The sequence below is a fragment of the Orcinus orca genome, chromosome 8 (assembly GCF_937001465.1).
Source record: "Orcinus orca chromosome 8, mOrcOrc1.1, whole genome shotgun sequence".
Classification (NCBI taxonomy): domain Eukaryota; kingdom Metazoa; phylum Chordata; class Mammalia; order Artiodactyla; family Delphinidae; genus Orcinus; species Orcinus orca.
The window spans coordinates 82,720,964-82,742,035 of record NC_064566.1 but is presented as its reverse complement, the minus strand read 5'-3'; the positions used below and the strand labels follow the sequence as shown (position 1 = coordinate 82,742,035).

The following is a 21,072-nucleotide window of genomic DNA, read 5'->3' as shown; positions in this document are numbered from 1 at the left end:
AGCCAATTGCTGTGGTGGAATTATATTGTTCCATTATATAAAGTACTTTTTGGACATTGGGAAAACTATGCTTAGTCACATCATAAGAAGACTTGCAGAGTTACTTTCTGAAATCCAAAAGTCTTTCATCATCAGCTTCCTAAACAACCTCCCTGGCTCCTCAGTTGATGTTCTTAGGTGTTTCTCTCCCTCTTCAACCTAACAATAATCTTAACAATATTATCTTCCATCTCCTCTTTTCTTTGCTCATTTGAATGTTTACTTGCTTATTTCAGGAACATTTAGCTTGTTCTAAATATGCCCTTTAGAAGTAGTCTTCTTTGTTCTCTCTCTAATAGTTTCATAAATGACTACATGGAAGTGAGTAAGTCTCTTACCTACATTGTGTGCTTTCCTGAAGAGTACATTATGGGTTCTGTGGGATTTTTTTGCTAAGCCTTTAAAAATATTGCTTCTATTTTGGATAAAGGATGTAAACAACATGTAAATTAGTTCATTTCAGCTTTGGTACACCACTAAATATCAGTCATAGGACACAAGAATTTATTTCAGCATGAATTATCAAGAAAGTATTATTTGTAAGTGTAGTTGACCCTTAATCAACACAGGTTTGAACTGCTCAGGTCCACTTTTACACGGATTCGTTTCATAGTAAATACTACAGTACTATACAATCTGTGGTTGGTTGAATCCTCGGATGTGGAACTGCAGCTATGGAGGAACCACATATATGGAGGGCCCACTAAAATTTAGACCTGGATTTTTGACTGTGTGGAGGGTCAGAGCCCCTAGCTCCCACTTTGTTCAAGGGTCAACCATATTCACAATTTTTAAAAAATGTAGACTATCCAGCTACCTTTCACCTATAAGGCTTTAAAAATGTCAAATGAAAACTAAGAAAACAGTTGAAGTGTGGCTCACCTTTCTAGGTCCTGTGCTCTTTAGCTCAAACACATCCATTGTGTAATTGACCCTACGTCCATAGTGGTCAAACTGAACATTTCCTGTCAGCCCTTGAATTTGAACCTATGAATGAAAAAGAAAATCCACACATGTAATCACTTGCCATTTTAATTACAGAAATCTTGACTTCATCTGCTAGGCTTATGACTACACATGGGTATGGAACTATAAATTATAAGCAACTCACTAAAAACCCATGGGATATTTGAGCTACTGGGATAGAATCTGAAAGAGGAATATCAAAGTAATATATAAGCAATTCTGTTATGTGTTTGGGAGATGAACATGTTTTATTTATTTATTTTTTATTATGAAGTTCCCATTGTAACTAACAGAATACTCCCTCAATATTGTTTATAGGAATGGAAATATGGTTTGTTTTATAGTTACTTTTCTGTTTTATCTGCATATACACATAACAGATTAAATAGCCCTGATAACCACATCGGATCATATTTCTCCTCATTAATATTAAAATTAAGATATAAGAAATCCAGAAAAATAAACATATTTTTGAAAATATTCAAGTGTACTTTATTCCAAATTTCCTTTAATTCATTTATACTTAACTTACGTTCTGAATCCATGGCATTTCAGAACATTTAAGATGTAATACTAAAAATACAGACATATCACATTAATCACTTGAAAAATGGTGTTAGTATTAACTATAAAAGACTAAAGTAAACAAACAATCCAAGGTTACAGGCAATTTAAAGATCTACTGAGAAGAGACCTTCAAGATGGTGGAGGAGTAAGACGTGGAGATCAACTTTCTCCCCACAAATACATTAGAAATACATCTACATGTGGAATAACTCCTACAGAACACCTACTGAATGCTGGCAAAAGACCTCAGACTTCCCAAAGGCAAGAAACTCCCCCATGTAACTGGGTAGGACAAAAGAAAAAGGAAAAAACAGAGACAAAAGAATAGGGACAGGACCTGCACCTCTGGGAGGGAGCCGTGAAGGAGGAAAACTTTCCACACACCAGGAAGCCCCTTCACTGTCGGAGATGGTGGGTGGTCGGGTGGAAACTTCGGAGCCATGGAGGAGAGCACAGCAACAGGAGTGCAGAGGGCAAAGCAGAGAGATTCCCACACAGAGGATCAGTGCCGACCAGCACTCTCCAACCTGAGAGGCCTGTCTGCTCACCTACCAGGGCGGGTGGGGTCTGGGAGCTGAGGATCTGGCTTTGGAGGCCAGATCCCAGGGAGAGGACTGGGGTTGGTTGCGTGAACACAGCCTGAAGGGGGCTAGTGCACCACAGCTAGCTGGGAGGGAGTCTGGGAAAATGTCTGGAACTGCCTAAGAGGCAAGAGAACATTGTTTCAGGGTGCACAAGGAGAGGGGATTCAGAACACTGCCTAAACAAGCTCCAGAGATGGGCGCGAGCCACAGCTATCAGAGCAGACACCAGAGATGGGCATGAAATGCTAAGGCTTCTGCAGCAACCAACAAGAAGCCTGTGTGCAAGCACAGCTCACTATCCACATCTTCCCTCCTGGAGCCTGTTCAGCTCACCAATTCCGGGGTCCCATGATCCAGGGACAACTTCCCCAGGAGAACACATGGCACACCTCAGACTGTCATGCCGGCCTCTGCCACTGCAGGCTGGCCCCGCATTCCGTACCCCTCCCTCCACCCAGCCTGAGTGAGCCAGAGCCCCCAGTCAGCTGCTTCTTTAACCCCATCCTGTCTGAGCAAAGAACAGACTCCCTCTGGTGACCTACACGCAGAGGCAGGGCCAAATCCAAAGCTGAACCCCAGGAGCTGTGCAAACAAAGAAGAGAAAAGGAAATTTCACCCAACAGCCTCAGGAGCAGCGGATTATATCTCCATAATCAATTTGATGTACCCTGCATCTCTGGAATACCTGAATAGACAACAAGTATTCCCAAAATTGAGGTGGTGGACTTTGGGAGCAACTGCAGACTTGGGGTTTGCTTTCTGCATCTAATTTGTTTCTGGTCTTCTGTTTATCTTAGTTTAGTATTTAGAGTTTATTATCATTGGTAGATTTGTTTATTGATTTGGTTGATCTCTTCCTCTTATTTTTTAATGGTTGCTCTCTTCCTCTTTTTTATATATATATATATATATATATATATATATATATATATTTCCTTTTTCTCTTTTTGTGAGTGTGTATGAGTATGGTTCTGTGTGTGATTTTGTCTGTAGAGCTTTGATTTTACCATTTGTCCTAGGGTTCTGTCTGTCCCTTTTTTTTTTTTGTACAGTTTTTAGCATTTGTTATAATTAGTGGATTTGTTTTTTGGTTTGGTTGCTCTCTCTTTCTTTATTATTACTTTTGAATTTTTAATAATTTTTTAAATTTTATTTTAATAACATTATTTTATATTTTTCCTTCTTTCTTTCTTTTTTTCTCCCTTTTCTTCTGAGCCATATAGCTGACAGGATATTTGTGCTCTGGCTGGGTGTCAGGCCTGTGGCTCTGAGATGGGAGAGCCGAATTCAGGACATTGGTCCACCAGAGACCTCCCAGCTCCATGTAATATCAAACAGCAAAAGTTCTCCCAGAGATCTCCATCTCAATGCTAAGACACAGCTCCACTCAACGACCAGCAAGCTACAGTGCTGGACACCCTATGCCAAACAAGTAGCAAGACAGGAACACCACACCACCTATTAGCAGAGAGGCTGCCTAAAATCATAATAAGGTCACAGACACCCTACAACAAACAACCAGAAGCAGACTTGCCCACCTGAAAGACAAGATCCAACCTCATCTACCAGAACACAGGCAGCAGTCCACTCTACCAGGAAGCCTACACAGCCCACTGAACCAACCTCACCCACTGGGAAAGGACACCAAAAACTATGGGAACTATGAACCTGCAGCCTGTGAAAAGGAGAACCCAAACACAGTAAGTTAAGCAAAATGAGAAGACAGAAAACAGCACAGCAGATGAAGGAGCAAGGCAAAAACCAACCAGATCTAACTAATGAAGAGGAAATAGGCAGTCTACCTGAAAAAGAATTCAGAATAATGATAGTAAAGATGATCCAAAATCTTGGAAATAGAAGAGAGAAAACACAAGAAACGTTTAACAAGGACCTAGAAGAACTAAAAAGCAAACAAACAATGATGAACAAAACAATAAATGAAATTAAAAATTCTCTAGAAGCAAACAATAGCAGAATAACTGAGGCTGAAGAACAGATAAGTGACCTGGAAGATAAAATAGTGGAAATAACTATTGCAGAGCAGAATAAAGAAAAAAGAATGAAAAGAAATGAGGACAACAATTGTCTCAGAGACCTTTGGGACAACATTTAATGCACCAACCTTCGAATTATAGGGGTCCCAGAAGAAGAATTGAAAAAGAAAGGGACTGAGAAAATAGTTGAAGAGATTATAGTTGAAAACATCCCTAATATGGGGAAGGAAATAGTCAATCAAGTCCAGGAAGCAGAGAGAGTCCCATACAGGATAAATCCAAGGAGAAAAAGCCAAGACACATATTAATCAAACTATAAAAAATTAAATACAAAGAAAAAATATTACAAGCAGCAAGTGAAAAATGACAAATAACATACAAAGGAATCCCCATAAAGGTAACAGCTGATCTTTCAGCAGAAACTCTTCAAGCCAGAGAGAGTGGCAAGACATATTTAAAGTGATGAAAGGGAAAAACCTACAACCAAGATCACTCTATCTAGCAAAGATCTCATTCAGGTTTGATGGAGAAATTAAAATCTTTACAGACCAGTAAAAGCTAAGAAAATTTAGCACCACCAAATCAGCTCTGCAACAAATGCTAAAGGAACTTCTCTAGGCAGGAAACACAAAAGAAGGAAAAGACCTACAATAACAAACTCAAAACAATTGAGAAAATGGTAATAGGAACATATATATGGATAACTACCTTAAATGTAAATGGATTAAAAGCTCCAACCAAAAGACATAGGCTGGCTGAATGGATACAAAAACAAGACCCATATATATGCTGTCTACAAGAGACCCACTTCAGACCTAGGGACACATACAGACTGAAAGTGAGGGGATGGAAAAAGATATTCCATGCAAATGGAAATCAAAAGAAAGCTGGAGTAGCAATACTCATATCAGATAAAATAGACTTTAAAATAAAGAATGTTACAAGAGACAAGGAAGGACACTACAAAATGAGCAAGAGATTAATCCAAGAAGATATAACAATTATAAATATATATGCACCCACCATAGGAGTACCTCAATACATAAGGCAAATGCTAACAGCTACAAAACAAAATCAACAGTAACACAATAATAGTAGGGGACTTTAACACCTCATTTACACCAATGGACAGATCACCCACACAGAAAATTAATAAGGAAATACAAGCTTTAAGTGACAAAATAGACCAGTTAGATTTAATTGATATTTATAGGTCACTCCATTTGAAAACAGCAGATTACATTTTCTCTTCAAGTGGTCATGGAACATTCTCCAGGGTAGATCGTATCTTAAGTCACAAATCAAGCCTTGGTAAATTTAAGAAAATTGAAATCATACCAAGTATCTTTCCCGAAACAACACTATGAGACTAGATATCAATTACAGGAAAAAATCTGTAAAAAATAAAAATACATGGAGGTTAAACAATACACTACTAAACAACCAAGTGATAACTGAAGAAAACAAAGAGGGAATCAAAAAATACCTAGAAACAAATGACAGTGAAAACACAACGACCCAAAACCTATGGGATGCAGCAAAAGCAGTTCTAAGAGGGAAGTTTACACCAATATAATCCTACCTCAAGAAACAAGAAACATTTCAAATAAACAACCTAAACTTCCACCTAAAGCAATTAGAGAAAAAAGAACAAAGCAAACCACAAAGTTAGCAGAGGGAAAGAAATCATAAAGAACAGATCAGAAATAAATGGAAAAGAAATGAAGGAAACGATAGCAAAGATCAATAAAACTAAAAGCTGGTTGTTTGAAAAGATAAACAAAACTGATAAACCATTAGCCAGACTCATCAAGAAAAAAAGGGAGAAGACACAAATTCATAGAATTAGAATTGAAAAAGGAGAAGTAACAACTGACACTACAGGAAAACAAAGGATCATGAGATATTACTACAAGCAACTATATGCCAATAAAATGGACAACTTGGAAGAAATGAACAAATCTTAGAAAAGCACAACCTTCCGAGATTGAACTGGGAAGAAATAGAAAATATAAACAGACCTATCACAAGCACTGAAATTGAGACTGTGATTAAAAATCTTTCAACAAACAGAAGCCCAGGACCAGATGGCTTCGCAGGTGAATTCTATCAAACATTTAGAGAAGAGTTAACACCTATCCTTCTCAAACTCTTCCAAAATATAGCAGAGGGAGGAATACTCCCAAACTCATTCTATGAGGCCACCATCACCCTGATACCAAAACCAGACAAGGATATCACAAAGAAAGAAAATTACAGGCCAATATCACTGATGAACATAGATGCAAAAATCCTCAACAAAATACTAGCAAACAGAATCCAACAGCACATGAAAAGGATCATACACCATGATCAAGTGGGGTTTGTCTAGGAATGCAAGGATTCTTCAATATAAACAAATAAATCAATGTGATATACCATATTAACAAATTGAAGTAGAAAAACCGTATTATCATCTCAATAGATGCAGAAAAAGCTTTTGACAAAATTCAACACCCATTTATGATAAAAACTCTCCAGGAGGTAGGCATAGAGGGAACTTACCTCAACATAATAGAGGCCATATGTGACAAACCCACAGCCAACATCGTTCTCAATGGTGAAAAACTGAAACCATTTCCTCTAAGATCAGGAACAAGACAAGGTTGTCCACTCTCACCCCTATTATTCAACATAGTTTTGGAAGTTTTAGCCACAGCAATCAGAGAAGATAAAGAAATAAAAGGAATCCAAATCGGAAAAGAAGAAATAAAGCTGTCACAGTTTGCAGATAACACGATACTATACATAGAGAATCCTAAAGATGCTACCAGAAAATTACTAGTAATAATAATTAATTAATAATAATTATTGCACAGAAATCTCTTGTATTCCTATACACTAATGATGAAAAGTCTGAAAGAGAGATTAAGGAAATACTGTCATTTACCACTGCAACAAAAAGAATAAAATACCTAGGAATAAACCTACCTAGGGAGACAAAAGACCTGTATGCAGAAAACTATGTGACACTGATGAAAGAAATTAAAAATGATGCAAACAGATTGAGAGATAGACCTTGTTATTGGACTGGAAGAATCAACATTGTGAAAGTGGCTATACTACCCAAAGTAATCTACAGATTCAATGTAATCCCTATCAAAGCACCAATGACATTTGTCACAGAACTAGAACATAAAATTTCACAATTTGTATGGAAATACAAAAGACCCTGAATAGCCAAAGCAATCTTGAGAAAGAAGAACAGAGCTGGAAGAATCATGTTCCTGGTCTTCAGACTATACTACAAAGCTATAGTAATCAAGACAGTATGGTAATGGCACAGAAACAGAAATATAGATCAATGGAACAGGATAGAAGCCCAGAGGTAAACCCATGCACATATGGTCACCTTATCTTCGAAAAAGGAGGCAAGAATATATAATGGAGAAAAGACAGTCTCTTCAATAAGTGGTTCTGGGAAAACTGGACAGCTACATGTAAAAGAATGAAATTAGAACACTTCTTAACATCATACACAAAAATAAACTCAAAATGGATTAAAGACCTAAATGTAAGGCCAGACAGTATAAAACTCTTAGAGGAAAACATAGGCAGAACACTCTATGACATAAATCACAGAAAGATCCGTTTTGACCCACCTCCTAGAGAAACGGAAATAAAAATAAACAAATGGGGCCTAATGAAACTTAAAAACTTTTGCACAGCAAAGGAAACCACAAACAAGATGAAAAGACAACTCTCAGAATGGGAGAAAATATTTGCAAACGAAGCAACTGACAAAGGATTAATCTCCAAAATTTACAAGCAGCTCATGCAGCTCAATATGAAAAAAACAAAGAACTCAATCCAAAAATGGGCAGAAGACATAAATAGACATTTCTCCAAAGAAGATATACAGATTGCCAACAAACATATGAAAGGATGCTCAACATCACTTATCATTAGAGAAATGCAAATCAAAACTACAATGAGGTATCATGTCACACCGATCAGAATGGCCATCATCAAAAAACCTACAAACAATAAATGGTGAAGAAGGTGTGGTGAAAAGGGAACCCTCCTGCACTGTTGGTGGGACAGTAAATTGACACAGCCACTATGGAGAACAGTATGGAATTTCCTCAAAAAACTAAAAATAGAACTACCATACTACCCAGCAATCCCACTACTGGGCATATACCCTGAGAAAACCATAATTCAAAAAGAGTGATGTACCACAATGTTTATTGCAGCACTATTTACAATAGCCAGGACATGGAAGCAACCTAAGTGTCCATCGACAGATGAATGGATAAAGAAGATGTGGCACATATATACAATGGAATATTACTCAACCATAAAAAGAAATGAATTTGAGTTATTTGTGGTGAGGTAGATGGACCTAGATTCTGTCATACAGAGTGAAGTAAGTCAGAAAGAGAATAACAAGTACCATATGCTAACGCATATATATGGAATCTAAAAAACAAATGGTTCTGAAGAGCCTAGGGGTAGGACAGGAATAAAGATGTAGACGTAGAGAATGGACTTGAGGACACAGGGAGGGGGAAGGGTAAGCTGGGACAAAGTGAGAGAGTGGCATGGACATATATACACTATCAAATGTAAAATACATAGCTAGTGGGAAACAGCTGCATAGCACAGGGAGATCAGCTTGGTGCTTTGTGACCACATGAAGCAGTGGGATAGGGAGGATGGGAGGGAGATGCAAGAGGGAGGAGATATGGGGATATATGTATATGTATAGCTGATTCACTTTGTTATAAAGTAGAAACTATCACACTATTGGAAAGCAATTATACCCCAATAAAGATGTTAAAAAAAGTAAATAAAGATCTACTGAGGTAGTCAGTAGATTAGTAGATTAATAGTGTTTGCCAATGTTTGAGGTTCTTCCTCATTCTTGGCCCAATGTAGGCTTGTACTTCTTGCACCCTTTTTGGTTAGCTAGGTCTATGTGACTCTTTCTGACAAATGAGTTGTAAACAGATGTGATGAGTGCCAGAGCATTTAATTGCCAATTAGAAAACTGCCCACAACTCTTTGCCCTTTGTAGCATTCAAGATGGTAGCTGCTATGTCAGCTTGGATCCCTGAGTGATTATAATAAACAAAGTGCCCCTACTAATCTGGTGATTGTGAGTGAGAAATACTCTTTTGATGTTTTAAGCCACTGAGACTTGGGGTTGTTTAGTACTGTGGCATAACCAACTTATCCTGGCTAAGCATCTACATATCATATAAACATCAGTATTCTATCCAGTATCCTATTTAGAAAAGTCTCAGAAATGAAAATGGTTCAATATAATAAAATGACAATTGTAATATATATTTATTCACAGATAGATTATTCTGTTTTCTTGAATACGCCATTAAAAAATGACTGTGAAATAAATTGAATGTAAATAAAATTGTGAGTTACCTGTTTTAGCGTCCTCTCCATGTCAATCCCCTGGCCCCATGGAGCAGCAGGATTTGCCAGACAATCTCCAGCATTTCCTCTCCTGGAAATATCAATTTTCTGTCTCCTAAGATTTCGGAATGTTTCAGCCATCACAAGGACTCCATCATAAGTCAGAGCAGATGTATACTAACAAAATGAAAGTAATTATAATGGTAAATGTTAAATTCTTATCAATCACCGGAATTGGGGACTAGTCTGGGGACTCTGTTTGTTTATGACATAAAGTACCATGCTGCCAGAAGAGCAGTTAAATTACTGATAATTAATTGCCTCTAGCTTCAGAAATTTCTATTATTACTTTATTACAAAGACTGTATATCAATTCTTAACACTGTGGTTTTAAAAGGAGAAAACACACTCTGAAAAATAGAAATTCTAATGCACAATTTTCCATCAGTTGGGAGAAGCAAGGCCTCTAGGTGTGGTCTTTTTGTTGTGTCCAAGTGAAACAGCTAAAGTATAAAAAAAAAAAAGACTAAATGCCGTAATCTCTTGCTGTGTTTGAACCCCTGGAGGGCTGGAATGTCTCACTCTTTCCTCCTCCAGATGCCCATCAGGAGTCCCTGAGATTTAATATATGTTTATTGACTTGGAGTATATAACTCTGTCCAGTTTCTCAGAAGAATGAGTGGGAATGTTTACTGTTACTCAGATATAGAATGCCAGAAATAACATCTATTTATTTAACAAGTGTGTATACACATGGTTAAATAAGCACAAGTATTGTTATGTCCATGCCTGTTGAGTGTGCTCAGGAAGGTTAAGTCATTTCTCTAAGTTTTTATCATAACTTAGGATACAGTGGCGAAATGAAGTATAGATCATCTGCTTTCTGATGATTGTCCCATGCTTCTCTTTGAGAAAAGACAAAACTCTCAGGAAAAGATTATTAAGGTTAGGAGAGGAAATGAGGAAAATCTGAGAAGAAAATGTGATTTGTTTAAGTTGAAAATGAAAAGAACAGGGAACATTTGTAAAGTTTGATTAGAAAATTCCTAAACATATGAAACATATGGAACAATTCTCTTGTGTGGCAGAGCATCAACTGCTAGTCATAAGAAAAAAATACATTATCTCTTTCAGGAATTCTATATGGTCAATTCTATATGATTAACACATTCTAAGCCTATACGAGAGGTACTTTTGTGCTATGGAATGTGGAAAATGATCCTGAATTGCTGCTTATAAATTAATAAAAATCTTTTGAAATTTAAATCATAGAAAGTAAACTTAGGCAATATACCTGCTAAGCATAGCAGTCAGCGATCCTGGGAAGAGAAGGACTAAAACATGGATAAGATAAAGAATATAAATTCTAACAAAGAACCTTTCAATGTCAGAGAATCTAATTAAAGCTTCATCAGAAAGATTTATGTGTGACTTATAAATTATAAGCCTTGCTATATATTCTTCAAGGACATGACAAAATAGGTTTAATGATAAGCATACACCTTCATATTTGGAATGGGATGGTCGAAGGAAATTAAGGTACTTAACCAAGGTACTCAGCCAAAAATGGACATACCTCCTCCACTGCCTGGAGCAACATACCTTTGAGTAGAGAAAGCCATCAAATCATCTTTCTGGATGGCAAGAAAATAAAAACAAGTAATAAAGTAGAACTTATCAAAGATATAAAGGGCAAGAGAAAATATGCAATGCTAGCATTTTAGGATCAAGGAGAAGAAAAGAAAACTATTGTTGCTTTTCTAATAGGAAGAAAGAAGCTGAGAGATATGACTCCAAAAAAGCAAAAGCACTTGCTGTGTTTTAAAAAGTCCATTCATTTTTATGAAACAAGTGAACTAGAAAAGAGAACAGATATCGTATAGAGTGGAGCAGAGAAAAGCAGACATTCAGCCAGAGTGGCAAAAGCTTTTGACCGGTCATAGAGCTGATAGATGGAAAGAAGCAGTAGTTTAAACTGGTTTTACCATTTTAAAGGATTTCATTCTTTTCCATGTGTCTTATTGTGCTGAAGTCCAAGAAACCATATTTATGGGCACGCATTTCTAGATGGTATCTAGAAATTCTTATTAAACATACTCTTCATTTTGGAGGAGAGTAAAACTAAGTCTTGACCTAGAGCTATTCACTGCTTTAACCAGTGATTAGAATGGTGGGATGAATTCTGTTTATCAACATTTGTATATAAAAATATAGAGTTTGGCAGAATCACAGCACAGTGGCAAGAATTTAGGTTTTGAGAACTAGGTGAATTCTAATTCTGCTACTCATAGTTTTATGAGAATATGTTGTACATTTTTCAGCTATGAAGCAGAACAAAATCAAATAAAATAATGACTATCTTCTGTGGTACTTGTGAGGATTGAATTTCATAGCATATCTGAGAGCTAGATACTGGCTAGGAATGGTGAAGACTACAAAGATGGCCCAAAAGATGGCTGTCTAGTGCTCCTCAGTACAAGAAAGCTGTGATGTGTCTTATGGAAAAAAATACATGTTAGATAAGCTTTGTTCAGGCTTGAGTTATACTGCTATTGGCCATGAATTCAATGTTAATTTATTGACAATGTTTTAAATAAGATATCTTTAAACAGAAACACAGATAAAACAAAGTGTTATGTGTTGATTGTTTGACAAAAATGTAGTGACCTAACCTTGTAATTTCCCCTAGGAGTAAGTGTTCAGTATTCACTCATTCAGTGTTCATGGCAACTTTATAGAATGGGACTACCATGAACAATAAGAACTGGCTATATCTATTTATTAAATGGCCACTGGGTGCCTACTATTACGCTAAGAAAACTCTGAAAGATGAGAAAATTATATGTATTTATATATAAAACAAAGTGCCCAAAGCTTTGACATAGATAAGTCTGGTTGGAGATGATCAAATAGTAAACATTGTGATAGGCTAAAGGCAAGATAGGGATGGACAAACGACACCAGTGTGTCCAGACAGGAGGACCACAGTGGACACATATTATTACATATTATCACTAAAATGAAAAAAGTCACAAGGTGCTGCAAAACACTGCCAAGAAGTTTGAAGCCCATTCTACATACTAAAACTGTAAGGGTAAAAAGAACTTGAAGAGATGGTTTACAGAAAAAATGCTGAGATAAAATATGGCTGAGAAAAAAATGTGAGGAAGGAAGAAATACAAATAGAGAAGAGAAGGGCAAGGGAGTCTCTACATACATTGATGACAGAATGAGGGGAATATCTGTAAAGCAAACTGTCCCAATGAGTTTAGAAGGAAGCTTTACACTTTTCTCCTTGTGTATTAATACTTGATATAATTGAGCTTTTGGGATGATTTTTCTCTGAACCAGCTTGAAGGCAAAAAGACTAAAAGACTTCTCAAGTTTCTTTTAATCCTGAAGGTGGTTTACATCTTGAAAATTTTTTGGCTTTTTAATATGCTTTCATATGTATTATCTAAGCATGAGAAGTGGTGTAATATAGTGGACAATGCACTTGTCTAAGACTCAGGGAACCCATGACTTGGTCCTGGGCATTCCACAAACCTGGTCCTTGACTCAGGGACAGCCAATTAACATACCATTTAATATCTTGTATTTATTAATCTGTAAAATCAGAGGGTTGGACTACAGTGTTTGAGCATAGTGGATACTCAATAAATGCTTTCTTTTGAAATTCCATGCTTCTATAGAGTAGTGAAAATGTTATGACTAGCCAAATTCCTATATTACAGAGAAGAAATTGACATGGATAGTAGAGAAAGTTTTATAATTAGGAAATGGAAGAACCGACTTGCTCTACCCCTAGATCATAGTTTTCTAGACTAGAATTTCCAAATTATATTTGAAAACTTTTTACTAGAATACACAGTGAGAGATTAGTAAAAGTTGTTGAAATGATGATTCCTTTTTATGTAGGAATTCAAAACCATGTAGGAGTTGGAGTTTAAGAAACATTATGCCATTATTTACATGATATCTAAGGAAGTCATCTATCTCTTCAGGAGAGAAAAAAATGTGCTTATGATCAGAAATTTACCAGCTTCCTTTGTAGATACCAATAACATACTTCTGTAATGTCTGTCACATAAAATTTAAAAATCTGACATTTTACTGTTAACTTGAAAGAGAAATTTTGCAGAAGCTTATACATTTTACATTTCTACCAATTTCCCAATTTCCCTACTCATTGTAAATCACTTTGCAAATATATTTTTATCTGGGTGGAATAGCTACCAGTGGTTGTTCACATTTGAAATATTTAGTTAACAAAATTTTTTTAAAAAGCATACAATTTCTTCATGGAAATTCATACACAAAGTAATCATAAAATAATATAAAAACATAATATAATATATATAATATAATATATAATATAATATAGTAAACTACTTGAACTAATGTCTAACAACTCCTCTCTTAAATATAGAAATTTAGAAGTTATTAAGGGCTGTGTGACAAATAGTGAAAAAATATTTCTGCCCTATGCCACATTGTGTCTGGCAAAATATTACTAGGAAAACTGCATAATGAGCTTTCTACCTTAAATTTAAAAAAATACTAAAAATTCTAAAAATAGATAAGATAAAAACAAACAAATACCTTTGGAGGTGTCTCAGATCCTGGATATTCTCTCTGATCTAGTTTCTTCCAGCGATCCATTAATTTGGTTACCATAGGTGTATTAAAATCTACTAACTGGAATCCTGTAACATTGGCTCCACCATGTATAAACCTCTCAAGAGAAATATCCTTGAATCCCTATAAAAATCAATATGACAGTTTGTTTATTTATTTATTTATTATATACATTTATTATTATATACATTATTATTATATATACATTTATTATTATACATTTTGGCTCTTCAATGGTAACATAAATTGGTAATCAATATGATTTCTAATAAAGTGATGGCTAGAAACAGATGGAAGATCCAATTTAGCTGTTAAATTCTGTCATTCAAAGTTTAATACATGACACCACATCAACAAAAGAAAAGACAAAGGTCACATGATCATCTCAATAGATACAGAGAAAGCATTTGACAAAATTCACCATCCACTCATGATAAAAATTCTCACCAAAGTGGGTATAGAGGATACATATATCAACATAATAAAAGCTATTTATGACAAACCCACAGCCAACATAATACTCAATGGTGAAAAACTGAAAGCCTTCTTGCTAAAATCTGGATCAAGACAAGGATGCCCACTCTCACCACTTCTATTTAACATAGTATTGGAAGTCCTAGCCACAGCAATCAGAGAAGAAAAAGAAATAAAGTGTATTCAAATTGGTAGGGAAGAGGTAAAATTGTCATTATATGCAGATGACATGATACTATATACAGAAAAATCCTAAAAACTCCACATAAAAACTACTAGATATGATAAAGGATTCAGCAAGGTAGAAGGATGCAAGATTAACATACAGAAATCTGTTGCCTTTCTTTACACTAACAATAGATATCTGAAAGCAAAAGTGTAAAAAATAAACTTTCAAAATCACATCAAAAAAATTTAAAATACCTAGGCATAAACTTGACCTCAGAGGTGAAAGACTTATATCCTAAGAACTATAAAACAATGATAAAGGAAATTGAAGATGATTCAAAGAAATGGAAGGATATCCCATGCTCTTGGATTGGAAGAATTAACATTGTTAAAATGACCATACTATCTAAAGTACATACAGATTTAATGTGATGCTTATCAAATTAGCCATGCCATTTTTCATAGAACTAGAATGAATAATCCTAAAATTTATATGGAACCACAAAGGACCCATAATTGAAAAGCAATCTTGAAGAAAAAGAACAATGGTGGAGGCATAACCGTCACAGATTTCAGACAGTACTACAAAGCTACAGTAACCAAAACAGCATGGTCTTGGCACAAAAACAGACATATGGATCAATGGAACATAATAGAGAGCCCAGAAAAAAACCCACACACCTACAGTCAGTTAATCTTTGACAAAGGAGGCAAGAATATACAATGGAGAAAAGACAGTCTCTTCAGCAAGTAGTTTTGAAAAAGCTGGACAGCTGCATATAAATCAATGAAGTTAGTATATCCCCACACACCATACACAAAAAAAAATAAATTCAGAATGGCTTAAAGACTTAAATATAAGAAATGATCCCATAAAACTCCTAGAAGAGAACATAAGCAAAACAATCTCTGACATAAATTGAACAATGTTTCATAGGTCTCCCAAGGCAAAGTAAATAAAACCAAAAATAAACAAATTGGACCTAATCAAACTTAAAAGCTTTTGCGCAGTAAAGGAAATCATAAATAAGATGAAAAGACAACCTACAGAATGGGAGAAAATATTTGCAAATGATGCAACCAACAAGGACTTAATTTCCAAAATATACAAACAGCTCATACAGCTTAATAGCAAAAAAACCACAAACAACCCAATCAAAAAATGGGCAGAAGACCTAAACAAACATAATAGACATGTTTCCAAAGAAGATATACAGATGGCCAAAAGGCACATGAAAAAATGCTCAACATTTTTAATTATTAGAGAAATGCAAATCAAAATCACAATGAGGTATCACCTCACACAAATCAGAATGGCCATCTTCAAAAAGTACAAATAATAAATGCTGGAAAGGGTGTGGAGAAAAAGGAACCCTCTTACACTGTTGGTGGGAATGTAAATTGGTGTAGCCACTATGGAGAACAGTATGGAGGTTCCTTAAAAACTAAAAATAGAGTTACCGTATGATCCAGCAATTCTACTCTGGGACATATATCTAGAGAAAACTCTAATTTGAAGACATTTGCACCCCAGTGTTCATAATAGCTCTATTTACAGTAGCCAAGACTGGAAGCAACCTAAGTGTCCATCGACAGATGAATGGATAAAGAAGATGTGGTAAATATACACTATGGAATATTACTTAACCATAAAAAGAATGAATGCATGCAGCAACATGGATAGACCCAGAGATTATCATACTAAGTGAAGTAAGTCAGATGGAGAAGGACAAATATCATATTATATCAGTTATATGTGGAATCTGAAAAAATGCTACAAATGAATTTATCTACAAAACAGACTCAACAGACATAGAAAACAAACTTATGGTTACCAAAGGGGAAGGGGTGTGAGGGATAGATTAAGAGTTTGGGATTAACAGAAACACACTATTACATATAAAATAGATAAACAACAAGAGCCTACCATATAGCACAGGGAACTCTATTCAATATTTTGTAATAATCTATAATGGAAAAAATCTGAAAAAAAAATATACACACATATGTGTGTGTGTATATAACTGAATCACTTTGCTCTATACATGAAACTAACATATTACAAATCAACTATATTTCAATAAAAAATCTAATACCTGAGAAAAGGATATAAGTATTTCTAGTTCAGTTCAACTCAATTTAACAAGTATTTCTGAAATGGCTCTGAGTGCCTTTTATGAAGCATGGAGGAGGATATAGGAGATGAATGAAAGCATCAAAAAGTCTTCTGTTGATAATATAATTGCCCTCTGATATAGATAAGCAGATATGTGTCTCATGTGAAAATGCATCTTATATCAAGGTATAATGGTACCCTGAGTCTGTAATGGGTAACACTTTTTAGGGAGGTTCAGTTTAATTACAAAGTGGTTTTAAAGCAGACAGAGATGGCGACTTGAACTAGAGAGGGTGAAAGCTTTGATTACATCAGTCACTACAACCCTCGTAGTCCTGGGAAATGGCAGTGGACAAGAAGAGAGCAAATAGGCCATTCATGTGTGATAGGGAAAAATATGGGGCCCACCAGGTGGAGTGAGGAAGGTGGCAGGAAAGGGTGTCATCTCACTTGGCCCAGAAGTAGTTATCTGAGTTTAAAAAATTCTGGAAAGTTATTTATTTTCTAACTGTATCTTTCTATCATCTATCTATCTATCTCACTATCATCTATCTTCCATATAGTTTATTTTAGAACAGGCCCTCTCTTTTCCATTAAGAATTTAAGGTACATTACAAAAATACACACCCAATTTTGTAAACAAATAATTACAGGAAGAAGGCAAAAAGTGTATTACAGAAGTGAATTCATAAAACCAAATATATTAGCTCTGAGAAAAGTAAACCACACACACACACACACACACACACACACACACACACGAGTTTGAAGGATCTGTGCTTTCTTTCTTTTCTGTTCCCTCTTAGTATTTAGGAAACTTTCTTTTGAAAATGTGAATTGATTCAGTCATGTTGAGAAAACTAAGGGAAAGTGTTTTGTCTATCTATCTATCTATCTATCTACCTACCTACCTACCTATTTATTTATTTATTTATTGGTCAAAGTAAAATATGCAGCAGTGACCCTACTGTATAGTAAGATTCAGGGAGAAGAGGAAGACCTATCCTCCTGCATATGTCTCAGCCATGATTTTGGAAACTTCTCTGTGTTTTATTTTAATCACAAAGGAGACTGTCTTAGTAGCCAATATATGCACGTTACTTTCTGGCTATCTAAAAAGAAACAGACCAGTCTATTGGCAACTAAGGAAGGTTGCTATAGAAAGACCCAGGAGTGTGTATTCATAGTTAATATTGCTGCTGGGCTTATTAGGTACCAGGCACTGTGCTAAGCACATTTCACAGATTATCAATCTAGTTTAGTTCTCATAACAAACTTATGAGATAGATCTTATTATTAGCCTTATCTTACAAAAAAGGAAACTGAGAATCAGTGGAGATCTATTCAAGATCTCCCAGCAAATACATATTAGAACCAAAAGACTCTTAAGTTTGTGTTTTTAACCCCATGGTCTTGTGTATTCTTACACAAATATGAGTTTTCAATTTTGGTATTTATCATATCCATAGGAGAGGCAGGGAGAAAGTGTAGAAAACAACCCAGGCTTTGAATCCCACTTCTGTAACTTTCTAACCTTAGGTTTCCCACATGCAAAATAAGAATGATAATGCTAAAGCAGCTAGCATCTGGTTTAAATTCAGTAAATAATAGATATTATTAATTAATTCATTCAACAAATATTTATTGCATGCTTATTATATCCTAGCTAATTTGACAGTTCATCAGTAATATTCTCATTTCACTGGGAAAGAAACTAGACACCAGAAATTAAATCCATGTTTTTGAAATTGGAAAAACACTTTTTGTCAATTTCTAGCTAGTAAAATGTCAGTTGAACATTTGTTTGTTTCTATGAGAAGATAAGGCAGACAGAGGCAGGAAAATAATTTCAATTTTCTAAAAGACACAGTGATTCAACTATTGCATTAGCTGCTAATTGATGACATTTTATTTTATTTTAGCAGTGGCTGAAATAAAAGGCCTGCCAAGTTTTCTTTGATAGAGTTATCCCACAGCTGCAATACACACAGGCAAAAAACTGCAGCCTTCAGAAAAGTCATCTGATGTAAAGTCTAACTGATAAATAACAGTTCACATCTCTCTGATTCCATTCTGCTGCTATGCTGAAGGTAAAGGTGAAAATATTACCACATCTGATTACAAGCTCCTTTTAGTTATGATCTGAAAGAATGGTGGGTGGCTCAGTTAATTTTAGCTATGTCTGAGTACAGGCAATATTTTTTCCTTCATATATTTTAAAATAATTTTATACAGCAAATTGATAGGATCTAGATTGTGAAGCAGTTTTCTTGGAAACGGTTACTTTGGTGACTGTTTAGATTTCAGTTTTTACCCAGAGAATATTGTGGAACTGAAAGTTCTGAGAAACACTGTAATAAAATTGTAACTCTACAGTCCTGGGGCAGTGAGGGGAGGTGGTCAGTGGCTAAGTAACTAAGTAAATAATGTCCCACAGGCAGAGGGGAAACCAGGGTAGAGGCCTTCGGCTTGTTGAAATGGGCTATTCAACAATGCTTGCATTTCACAATGGTCAGTGACATCCTAATAAAATATTAATTTCCAACTTGGTTTTCCTTTTAATTTTCACTTAGAGTTCATACATCCTCTGGGAATAAGGGGGAAAGTGAAATTAATAATTATAGAACTTCAGATATCTTGATGATTACTGATGTAAATCTATATACATCCATCACATCATAGGTATTTTATAAATACTTATTTTATGTTTTTTCTAATTAAGATAACATTTCTGCTGTTTTGAATTTCAGGTTCACAGGTTGACTAAATCATACTGAGACAGCTCGGGTGCAGTTAAAAAGAAGGAACCTTAAATAGAATGGGAAAGATTCTGTCTTAACACCTTTTAAAAATTAGGTTAGGGGGGCTTCCCTGGTGGCGCAGTGGTTGAGAGTCCGCCTGCCGATGCAGGGGACGCGGGTTCGTGCCCCGGTCCGGGAGGATCCCACGTGCCGCGGAGCGGCTGGGCCCGTGGGCCATGGCCGCTGAGCCTGCGCGTCCGGAGCCTGTGCTCCGCAACGCGAGAGGCCGCAGCAGTGAGGGGCCCGCGTGCCGCAGAAAGGAAAAAGGGAAAAGGAGAAAAAAAAAAAAAAAAAAAAAGTCTATAAAAAAAAAAAAATTAAGTTAGGGCTTCCCTGGTGGCGCAGTGGTTGAGAGTCCGCCTGCCGATTCAGGGGACACGGGTTCGTGTCGCAGTCCGGGAAGATCCCTCACGCCGCGGAGCGGCTGCGCCCGTGAGCCATGGCTGCTGAGCCTGAGCGTCCGGAGCCTGTTGCTCCGCAATGGGAGAGACCACAACAGTGAGAGGCCCACATACCGCAAAAAAACAAAAAAACAAAAAAACAAAAATTAGGTTAAAAATTGACTTAAAGGATGCGGTTTTGATGATTATGTAGATAGATGGTGGAGTCAGACATGCTCAATGCAGAAAAGTTGAAAAATATAGGAAGCACCAAGCAAAAAGTAAAATAATGTCTCCAAATTAATGGAATCTTTAACTGGGGTCATTGCACTTGAGTAAAAACTTGCTAGACTCCAAATTTCAAAAATTGAGTTTTAGTCTCCATTCTTACTAACCAGACACCTAAATGTGGACATCACTTTCCTCTCTGTATATTAATTTCCTTACATTCTAAATGAAGCATGAATGGTGTGTGCATGTGTGTGTCTGTGTGTGGTGGTGTGGAATAGGTAAGGAATAGATTCTGTTAATTTTTAATGATATATTCTGAACATTCTATAATTTTATACTACTTTATGACAGAGCCAGGTGTTTTCCTAGATGTGATAGTAAATTTTAAATGATAGATTTTAAGAATGTGCCTTGAAGGAAATTGCCTTGGAACAAACATCAACAGTTCCTTATTGCTACTGTTGGCCATATTTAAATCATCTGACTGCTGGAGGAGAGATGAAGAATGCTCTGAATATAAATACAGAGAATGTTTGTAAGGTCAAATTTCCCCTTAAGGGTGGTATAGGAAATGCTTAAATTAATGGTCACTTTGTGGCTATATAACTTATTTACTAATTTTGAGTTTATTTATTTATTTGAATTTATTTATTCTTTGCAACTAGACAGCACAGAGCTTCAATCTTGATTTTGAGACTT

At 35.9% G+C, this 21,072-nt stretch overlaps 1 protein-coding gene across 11 annotated transcripts in view; it reads right to left on the bottom strand.

Annotated features, from left to right (window-relative positions):
- The window catches only part of GRIA4 (glutamate ionotropic receptor AMPA type subunit 4), a 517,460-nt gene that overhangs the window by 76,076 nt on the left and 420,312 nt on the right, over positions 1-21,072 (bottom strand). For all 11 annotated transcript variants that reach the window (XR_007478959.1, XM_049714079.1, XM_004284005.3 and 8 more), the window contains 3 exons: positions 14,168-14,326; positions 9,575-9,742; positions 922-1,026 (listed from right to left, as the gene is read on the bottom strand). Coding sequence is in view for 10 of the 11 variants with exons in the window: in XM_049714079.1 (XP_049570036.1) it covers positions 922-1,026; positions 9,575-9,742; positions 14,168-14,326 (432 nt within the window). In the remaining variant the exon portion in view is untranslated. The remainder of the gene's footprint in view (positions 1-921; positions 1,027-9,574; positions 9,743-14,167; positions 14,327-21,072) is intronic.